Source organism: Sinocyclocheilus anshuiensis, unplaced genomic scaffold (assembly GCF_001515605.1).
Source record: "Sinocyclocheilus anshuiensis isolate Anshui unplaced genomic scaffold, SAMN03320099.WGS_v1.1 scaffold1036, whole genome shotgun sequence".
NCBI lineage: Eukaryota > Metazoa > Chordata > Actinopteri > Cypriniformes > Cyprinidae > Sinocyclocheilus > Sinocyclocheilus anshuiensis.
Genome location: NW_015550226.1, coordinates 1,119,517 through 1,130,596, shown reverse-complemented (window position 1 = coordinate 1,130,596; position 11,080 = coordinate 1,119,517). Strand labels below are relative to the sequence as shown.

Below are 11,080 nucleotides of genomic sequence, written 5' to 3'. Positions count from 1 at the left end.
TTTTTTACCCTGTCAAAAACAGCTCTTTCAGATCAAGCCGTTTTAGTAGCATTTTCCTTTAAATGTTAATGAGCTCTGCTGACCCCGCCCCTCTCTTCTGAGCTGCTCTCTGAGGGACTGTTTACTTAAGCCACAATCATCGTGAAACTTGCTAATAAGCACATTATTAGGAAAGGCGATTTGCAAAGATACATTAAAAAACCTTATACTCACTTCTTCTGTAGGTGAAGCTGGATCACGAATGATTCGAGCGAACATAGACGCATTTATGTAGATCGGGGGCACATCCCCTTCAAAAACAAACGTAATCCACTGCATCTTCAGCGGCACAGACGTCAGGAGTAAATGACTACTGCCATGTTCATTATTACATCCAACAACAGAATATCTCAATCGCTTAGGAGTCATTCTTGTCTACATCTGCTCCGGCGGTGAAACAATGGTGGACTGATGACAGCTCACACAGGGCGGGGTAAGACACCAGTTCAGTCTGTGCTGAAACGCTACTGTCAATAAAACGATTGTGGGCGGGGCTTGTTTTTGTGATGTCACACAGACAGGCATCTGAGATCGGCTCGATTTAAGAAAGGGGTAAAGATTTTAGTAGATTTAAAAAAAACACTGGGTGGATTTTTATCATTATAGGGTCACACATTTCATTTCAAACAACTTGTAAAAGTGCATGTAGCATCCAATGACCCCTTTAAAATAAAGTGTGACATTATTATAAATATGTAAAGAGTATAGTAAAAAAATATTTTTTATATGTTTTATATCTGTCAGACTCTGGGCCAGGTTTTGTGTGTGTCTTTGCTCCCTATGTGCTCCGTCTTCCAGTTTCTCTGTCTCGTGTTTTGAATTCATTGTTCCCAGGTGTTTCCTATGTTGATTGTCTTATTAGTTCCAGGTGTCCCTTGTCTTCCCCTCATCAGTTCCTGTGTATTTAAAGTGTGTTCTAGTTCTTGTCCTTGGTCAGTCGTTGAACGTCATCCTGTCATCCTGATGTGTCGAGTCCTGTGATCCCCAGCCTTTGTTAATAAAACCCTGTTGATTTATTCTACTCCGTGTCTCCTCGCTCCTTCGTTCCCGTGTTCCTCGTGTGTGTGCACCGTGACAATATCAGGGGTGCCCAACCCTGTTCCTGGAGATCTACCTTCCTGCAGAGTTCAGCTCCAACCCTGATCAAACACAACTGAACCAACTAATTAGGATCTGAAGGAGCACTTGATAATTACAGACAGGTGTGTTTGATCAGGGTTGGAACTGAACTCTGAAGGAAGGTAGTTGTGCACCCCTGTTTTATATAAAATGTTTTATAACAGTATCAGGATCCAGAAATGACAATGTTGATGTTATATTTTGATTTTTCACCATTAAAACTATTCAATGGATATGTTTAAATAATACACTTTAAACATTACCTGAAACCTCTCACCCCTGTTCATCTGAGTCGATCTGAATTCTGGAGAGTCGATGAAAGCATTGGTGTAAATATTATGCAAGAAATGGCCACGGTACGATACCTTCATCCTGTCAAATGCACACATTTGGTCAGAGAATTCAAAAACAATGCACATATGACAGGAGAGCTAGAAAGTAAATATGGACTCTTAGTGAAGTGAAGCACCTACTTTCCTTTGAGAAGAATGCTGAGGCGCTCATCAACAGAGGTCTTATCTTCTGCTGCATAGGCCTGGCTCTTCTTTAAGGTTTGGATGGTGCAAAACTGGCCGGTGAGCCTCTGAAACAGAGCTTCACGTACATGCAGGGGCTCGAACATGCGCTTGTACAATGATTTTAGCTCCCTGTCAATCTTAATCTGGAATTAAACAACATAACCAAACAGGAATATTGAATTTAGCACAATAGGAAAGTGAATTCTGAATCAGAATTCATTCAAAGGCAACGTGACCATCACTACTAGCCACTGTACAGAAACTACAATTCCCACTCATGAAGACATAAAAGCCAAGTTTCCATCCAGTTTTTGCCTGTTTTGTTATTGACAAAGAGAATATGCGTAAAAAAAAAAAAACTGCTGTGTCCAGCCTATTTCCATCCAACTGGCCTTTTACCGATAAAATGCTGTGCGTGATGACGTCATCCCTAAAAAAATGAATTGTCGCATAAGTTTTGGTGTATCACAAAAAAATAATTGCCTTGAGCTGTTTTCATACATAATTTCACCTATTGCGCAAATTATATAGGCTAGTAGCCTGTTCTATCATCCATTTGAAACAAAAAACTTTATTATATAGCCTATTATTAAATTGTATAAGCCTACATAAAATTATTTTTATTAACAAGTTTCATGAGGTTTTTTTTTGTACTTTGTTATAGACAATTTAGTTTATAACATCAACACACTTGATCATCAAGCAATATTCATAAGCAGGTGCAGTTGTATTATTATTACTTTTCTGATTAACTTTTATTAGACTGTATTGGAAATAGGAATGTTCATTTCGGTTATTTTATTTCTTCTAACCGACGGTCGTTAAGCCATTATTAACTGTTAACCGACAAGATTATGATAAATTACAATTAAATTAAATTTCAATTGATACGTGGCAGTGACCCATTAAAAATACCTACATTTGTTTTCCAGGGATTAATTTTATACACGCAAAAAGCAGCATAAATAACAGAACGTGAGGATTCACATGGTAGCGCACCTGCTGGGCTTCTGCAAATGGAGAAAAACATAATAAAGCTATCTATAAAAGAAATAAATAGGCCTATATGCAAAATATATTTTTCTAAATAATTCATAAATTAACAAAACGAAAGAAAAAAAACTGTCGAACAAGTAGCAGCCTATATGCAGAATTTCGGTTCATTTTTGTGATGCGCTCTTGAAAAAGCTGCATCCTGTTTGTTTCCTTTATTTTACAAAAGCACAGTGTTTGTTTTTATTGTGGATGTACACAAATAAAAGAAATAATTAGAATAGTTTCGAATAATGTCTTATTCATATGACCACAAATGAACGAGTATTGTAAGTTGTTTCCACTTTTATAAGGAAAAAAAAAAATCAAGTGATTGTGCCTGCGCTTCATGCACGCAGTTATGCCTTACTAACTCGACAACTTTCATCTTCAGAACAAAATGAATAATTTTTAATTTGCAACGTATAAAGCAACATTAAATTAAGATATGTATGTTTGAGAGGAAACTCGTCTTTTTCTTACCATATATAAAATTATTTTAGAAACAATAATATGACTGTGATTTAATGCGCTTTTGAACTACAGAGAAACGGTGTTTTAGCGTGAGCAACACCACGAACACGGATGCTGCCTATAGGCTAATTCTGTCATGTGACACCACATTTATTTGCGTTAAAGCCCCTTTTCTCGACAAAAAGTGTTTCCAAACCAATTTTTGCGACATTTGAAGTATCAATATAGAATTTATGCGCTAAAGTTAAATGGAAAAAGATTGTGTCCACACATGAGAAATTTTATCCATAAATGGCATTTCCATCAGCTATATCGGTAAAAATTTTGCAGCGCTAAATTTTTTTTCGCAAAAAAAATCCTTGGATGGAAACCTGGCTAAAGACAGAGAAAGATGATAACAGCAAAAGCTCTTTTCTCAATAATAAAAAATCATGGTATTTGACTTCTGTTTACCTGGATGCAGTTTAAGCATCTCTCAGCAATGGACATACAAACACTCTATCAATAATATGTAGCTTGCTCTTTGGTGGCTGTACTCACCGGTCTGCGTTTATAAAGCAGGAAGAAGAAATGCATGAAGTTCACCAGAAGGAAAACCACATTCCACACCATCACATCCAATGTGCATCTATATAATGTGGCCCATGCTATAAACAAACAGCACCCTGAAATCCAATAAAGATAAGCATTTAAAATCCAACAAAGCTGAGCAATGTTATGAATCAATACAACATGAAAAAAAAACATTTTAAGTTACATTTATGGGCATTTCATGCCTTTATTGGATAGAGCAGAAGAGGGCAAACAGGAAAGCATTGGGTGGAGAGAAAGGCAGGTTCGGCAAAGGACCTCGAGACGGGAATCGAACTCAGGTCGCCGCTAGCATAGTTGCACTATCTATTTGCGCACTAACCACGAGGCTAGCGGTCCCTCTGCATAAAAAGCGATTAAAGTAGTTTTTTTGTTTGCTTCTTAAAAGTGCATATGAATCTTAATTAGTGCTGTCAACCGATTAATCGCGATTAATCGCATCCAAAATAAAAGATTTTGTTTACATAGTATATGTATGTACTGTGTATATTTATTAAGTATCTATAAATACACACACATGCATGTATATATTTCAGAAAAAATTTATTTTTATATATTAAATATATTTATTTATAATCTAAATTATATGAATATAAATATAGACATGTAAATACATGCAAATATTTTCAAAATATATACTGTATGTGTGTGTATTTATATATACATAATAAATATACACAGAACACACACATATATTATGCAAACAAAAACCTTTATTTTGGATGCGATTAATCGTTTGACAGCACTAATCTTAATCCAAATTAAATATTTGAATTGTGCATAAAAACAATCTTATTTTGTATTGTGACACCCCTTTAGACTTTCAAAATATTCTGCACAGACTTCCCTATTATATTAAATTAGAGCTGATATAGACCATCTTGTCACTACTTTTATTATTATCTTTTTAATGTGATTAAAACAATAATAATAATAATAAATCTAATCTAGCAGCTCAGTGGTAGGTCATTTCAGACACTTTTGTCATTCTGGTATTTGAATGGTTTTGATAATTTGTTACTTGAGGTTGCAAAATACTTTGAAACATTAAAATTGTTAAATTCATTCAAATCATAGATTCATTAGTGTTATTTTAGTATTATTTATAAATTATTATAGTATTTATTAATATTTTGATATATTTGATACATAATAGCTTTCATTTTTATATCTTCAGATTTTAAGTTTTTAGTAATTTTGCTACGTTCTTTTATTCGTTTTATATCTTTATTTTTTTACGGAGTCATTCAGCACAAATCCAAATGTTTCCATATTTGCAATGTATTTGAAGCTAAACCATTATTTATTAAATTAAATTAACTGGGCTTTGCACGTTCCAATATCGAAGGGAAAAAAATCATAATGAACAAAAATGTGCCGCACTGGAGTGGACCGGGGCTCACGCTGTACGGCACAGGCTATAATACAGATTATTTAAATTGACTGTGTAACATTTTATCTGTATTGGTGATTCTATGTTTTATTTTAATAATGAACAGGCCGTTTGCAATGAATATGTGCACATGAGGCGCCGGCGCGATCAAATCGCTGAAACATAAAATACTCCGTCACTTACAATAGGGCATAATTTGAAATTACAAAGTGCTAACAGTTTGAAGATTAAATCATATAAAAGATTATTAGACAGTTTATAAAGTGAACACTGTTACGTACTTATTTCGCTCTGAAACCTACGAGACTGCAATTTTCCCTCAATATCCAAAAGACTGCAAATGTGACATTGATTTTATATGAATGATTGAATGAATGAATGACGCGATGCTCATTAAGACAGTGACTTGCCGTCACCTACTGGCGATTTTAGTTTTAAATCTACAAGTTTCACTTCGTTTTGCCATCATTTATTGCTTTATTTATTATATTAATAATACACTTAATGAAATGTGAAGAATATGATATAAAATATGACATAGCTACAATTAATAAGGCTAGAAAAACTCTGCCTCTATAACAGTAAAAATGCACAAAATAACCCTTTCATAACTACAACCATTTGCTTCGTTACTGAATGAATGAATGCTTCGCCTTGCTCATTAGACAGTGACTTGCCGCCACGTACTGGCGATTTTAGTTTTGAATCTACAAGTGTAACTTCGTTTTGCCATCATTTATTGCTTTATTTATTATATTAATTGCGGTCTAAGTGGGGGTACTCAGAAGAATGTTAGGCTAAATGCCCTAGGGGTACGCCATTGTAACAGATTTGAGAACCACTGGCTTAATGGATTACTGCGTTGATTGTATTATATTTTTAAATACGTATGTAAATATTTTTAATAAAATATAAAATTTGGGCTTTTTATATCACTGTCTTCTTATATTAAACCACGTTAAGCGAGGTTTTCTATGGGGAAGAAACGCTTCATTCTAGGCTCATCTGCTTGCATGTACACAGAATATATTTTTAATAAGTTCTATAGCATATTTGGTCTTTTTTTATCACCGTCTTCATTAAGCCGCATTTTCGTTATGGGAGGAAAACGCTTCTGTTCTTACCTGCTTTCATGTATAATTTATTAATAAACTGTATGCCGAATTTGGCCTTTTTATACCACTATCTTGGTCCATTAATTAAGCATTTTCTTTCTATGAGGGATACTCTTAAAGTGCAATTCAATTTACCGGGTTACACTCTTAAAAATAAAGGTGCTTCAAAAGGTTCTTCAAGCGATGCCATAGAAGAACCACTTTTGGTTCCACAAAGAACCAGTCAGTCATAGGTTCTTTAAAGAACCATCTCTTTCTTACCTTTTTATAATCTGAAGAACCTTCTTTCGCCACAAAGAACCTTTTGTGAATCAGAAAGGTTCTTTATGGAACCATTTAGGAAAAAAAGGTTCTTCTATGGCATCGTGAAGCACCTTTATTTTTAAGAGTGTACGTTCATATTCTGGGCTATTCTGATTGTCTGTATGCTTTATTAATAAGGTATGCACTGAATTTAGTAATCCAGTGGTTTACATTAAGCGTTTTAGAATGTCCCAAACCCTTGCCTTGATAAGCATGCACTGACTATTTCGTCCAAGTTCAAAACAAAACTCTATGAACTGCTCCACTGTGAGCGTATGGAGCTGTATGAACCACTACAATCTGTAAAGTAAACAAGTGTTTGTCCGATCTCAACTGGTTTTGCGAGAGAACGCAAATGTTTTGCGAGGGAACGCAAATATCTTTGCGAGAGAACGCAAAGTTTCTCGAGGGAACGCAAAAGTTTTGCGAGAGAACGCAAAAAATCTGAAAAATATTTTTTCCTCCCACCCCAAATTTTTTCACTCAATCTGATTGTTTTTCCACCGCAATGTCCCTGTAGGGGCTCCGTAAATGTTTCTTTCAGTTGTAGTTTTAATTAATAGCACACCAAAATCAACTTTTTTATTTCATTTAGTTGCCAAGACATTTCTGATTTTCATTCAAGTTTTATAATACAATATTAATATTTTATTTCAATGTTATTTCAATTACCAAAAAGGTATTCGTTTTAATACCTCATCTTATATTAGGTCTGACTTTTTTTCTTTTTTTTTTAATTAGCCTACATTTAAAGACGCACATTAATCTGTTAATATCTCAGCTCAACAACTGAAAGGGAATTGACTGCAACAAACTTTATGGAATTAAAACTATAGTTCAATCATACCTTCTAAACTTCTTATAGGCCGATTATTTCAATTGATATGTACGACCATTTTAATCTTCATGATAGTTTAACTATGTTAAGATAACTAGCCTACGTTTTAACTAGCATTCATTGTCAGCCAAACAAATGCATGCGCATCGCTATTCTGTTGACCACCATAAGAGTGGCTGTCTGTACCTGTCATCAGCAGCAGTCTGAGGAAGATCATATGAAGCGCTATTGTGGAGGGGATGAGAAAACCTAGACCAAGGCTCAGGTTGGCCAGGTGGAACAGCAGGTGATGGGACTGCTCCCAGTCCTGGCATAATGTGGCGTTTGAATCTCCAGCGACTGATGGAACACTGGAGGGCAGTGGAGATGTTGTGTAGTTTAAGGAGTCTGACATTCTGAAGTTTTCAAGCTGATGGGGAGATGGCCAGAAAGTAAACTGTTAGAAGCGCTACATTCATAAACAAAGCAAAGCAGACGCCAGAATGGTTCTTTACAGAAGAGACGCTGCCTTTATTTCAAGGGTGTACGCTTCGTGTCAAATGATTGATTCATTTCTAATAAATCTGAATTTCAAGCATTCCTTTTACATGAATAGTCTACCTGGATATAAATGTTGTAGGCTGAATGTCAGTCAGCGCAACGTAAACATATCTTACTATCAGAAGTCAGAAACAGAAAATGCGCAAAAAACTTTCGGGGACATTTGCAAGCCACAAATGACCTCCAATAAACCTTCTATAACACAACATTATGATCTATCTCTTGTGCTTCGTGTTAATATTGCATAATGCTTAATTAAAAGAGGTTATTTTAAAATACTTTATTACGGCCTATTAATTAAAACACTGTCTACTTACCGGTGCTGTCGATGCAAGCTCTAATGTGCGCGGTCTGGAGGAATGTTAAGACAGAACATAAGACTGCTATAGCCGAGCTGAGAGCTGCAGTGTGAGAGGAGCGCATTCCAGCCAGACGACAGGCATTGACTTAAAAAGGGCACAAACCAATCGGCCACTCCTCTGTCTACTTAAGCGACTCCTCCACTAGAGGGAGACATGCATGATCATAAGGCGTCTGTTTGTTTTGTTGACACGGAGGTACACTAACCACCACACACCCTTGATTGTAATCAAAATAAATTAAGCAAGAGCGCCCTTAGATCAATTTTCATCTGGCAAATATGTTGTCTATTTCATCAGCCAAAATTGTAGGCTACACTCTTTTGAACCATTGTAATGCACTGATAAACACCAAAAACTGGTGGTGATGAGAAAGTCACATGATGAACTAAAGCTCATCACAAACAGCCTGTCTGCGAGCTGAGGAGGACAATACTTATATAAAGAAGTTGCAGTGTCATTCACACAAACACTAAACCCCATCATGGTGACACACATGATACTGAAATAATGCAATAAACATTAATTTAACAACATTAGATGTAAGATTAAACCCTAGTGTACACAACTGATAAGAAAAAAACTAAAAAGAAACATGTTATTTCAACAAAAAAACATGAAATATGAAGTGTCATGCAGGGAATTCTGGGAGTGTTAATTTACGGTTTTTCACTGTAAATTACACAATGACTTTTTCTTTTTCACTTCCAAAAACCGTTTTTTTAACAGTATTTTACTGTAGAATCACATTAAATGTACCGTATTGACCCGAATATAAGACAATGTTTTTTTCCTAAATGTCCTAATTCATGTTTTGTTTTGTTTAATGGTATATCAAAAAGTGTATATTTTTTAAATGTGATTGTTGGTACATTTTACCAGTTTTTACCATACTTTCAAAACAAAAGTTAAAATAGGAAAAATATGCAATATGAAAATAATTGAAGACAAAATGTGTTTTACTGAGAAAAAACAAGATTTGGTTTTTAAAAAGCCTTTTACCAAAAGGTACATCTGGAAAAAGGGGGGTCGTCTTATAATCAGGGTCGTCTTATATTCGGGCCAATAGGGTAATTACATTTATTCACCGAATATAGTATGGAAACTTACTGTTAACCAGTTAACAGGTTTTTGCTGTAGCATTTTTAAAGTCTTTTACTGTTAAAATCACAATCATTTTTTACAGTGCAGCGCTGGGTTATATTTAACCCAGCATTTTTTAGAGTGTATAGCCTATGTGTAAATGTTAAAACTAAAAGTCAGTGTTGAGGCTCTTAGATGGGAAGTCTGGAGGGATAGCCTATGTTGTGCACTGGTTCAAGTTTTGATTGTAAATAAGGTTGTAGTTAGGCCTACTCATGTATCACACTCACAGCTTTGCCAAATGAGAACTGCATGGTTGGAAAAACACTGGTTTCTGTTTACTCAAAACACAAATAAGCATAGGACAATACAAATATTCAAAAGTACAATCTTGACAAAAGAGGAGAGAAAATTTAACAACTAAGCCTGGCAGAAAAACAGGTCTTATAATGTCCCCCTCATTTCTGAAATGATTGCCATGCCCCCTCGTTTGATTCTGTGACTCTATAACGATGGGTTGATTGATTTTTCAAAATGATGTGTGAACAATTAGTTCTTGTGTAGCCTAAAGCACACAAACTACACACATATGGGTAATGTTTCAGGTTGACAGTATTCTGTTTCATATAGGCGAGATGAAACTATCTTTATGTCTTTATGTGAGAGCTTGATTCAGTAGCTACACTCTAAAAAATGCTGGGTTAAATACAACCCAGTGCTGGGTAAAATAGGGACAAACCCAGCAATTAGGTTGTTTTGACCCAGCAGTTGGGTTACTACCCAGAAGGTTAGGTTAAACATTTAACCCAATTGCTGGGTCAAAACAGCCCAATTGCTGGGTTTGTCCCTATTTTACCAAGCACTGGGTTGTATTTAACCCAGCATTTTTTAGAGTGTACTGAGTTAACCTCTCATTTATTCATTCAAACGTTTCCACAAACATAGGCTATGCTAGATATACAGAGAAACGACTGTTTAATAAGTATCATACTGAAAACCACTTCATCTTCTGCATAATTATGTGATTCTCCTGTTGCAAAATTGCATGGCTGAAAAAAAAAACACTGATTTCAGGAGGTCATTGCAATTACATAAAACAAAGACACAAATGTTTGGGGAAAACTTAAAGCGTATCCAATATAAGAGAATAAAACATTGCATGGCAAAAAAAAAAAAACAAAAAAAACAAGACCATTAATTACCATCAGTAAGACTACAGAAAATTGGATCGTGCGTTTCTCACGAGTCTCTTTCTGCCGGTTTGGTTTTACTCGGTCCCAGCACTGGCCGGGATTCACTTGTGTTTTCTATTTCTGGCTCTGGTCCGTGACAGAAGCTTGGTAACCGGAGATCGTAGCGGAACCCGCGGGTGTCGAAAGCCTTTTCGTTGAGAGAGAAGAGTTTCTCCGCGATGTCATTGCGCACCAGCAGCGCGAAGATCTTGGCGATGTAGCGGTGCTGCGCGAACAGCAGATAGAGTTTCTTTCGTCTCCACGCCACGTACCTGCACCGGTTATCTGCACGTAACGTAACCTGGGGAAAATACCAGAATTTGTTCCATTATAAAGTTTACAGTACGAACACAAAAACACAATTTATTCACCTGAAAAACCCCTTCTTCTGAAGGTCTGAGGGAATCCCACTCTGGAGAGTCCAGGAACTGAAATGGATAGATG

The 11,080-nt window shown here is 35.8% G+C and overlaps 1 protein-coding gene across 2 annotated transcripts in view; it reads right to left on the bottom strand.

Annotated features, from left to right (window-relative positions):
* The window catches only part of LOC107661028 (blood vessel epicardial substance-like), an 18,332-nt gene extending 9,918 nt beyond the window's left edge, over positions 1–8,414 (bottom strand). For both annotated transcript variants that reach the window (XM_016450475.1, XM_016450476.1), the window contains exons 1-5: positions 8,280–8,414; positions 7,609–7,831; positions 3,723–3,847; positions 1,632–1,819; positions 1,422–1,530 (exon numbers count right to left, since the gene is read on the bottom strand). In XM_016450475.1, coding sequence (XP_016305961.1) covers positions 1,422–1,530; positions 1,632–1,819; positions 3,723–3,847; positions 7,609–7,816 — 630 coding nt within the window. In that variant the 5' untranslated portion in view covers positions 7,817–7,831; positions 8,280–8,414. The remainder of the gene's footprint in view (positions 1–1,421; positions 1,531–1,631; positions 1,820–3,722; positions 3,848–7,608; positions 7,832–8,279) is intronic.
* Between the last annotated feature and the right edge of the window lie 2,666 nt (positions 8,415–11,080).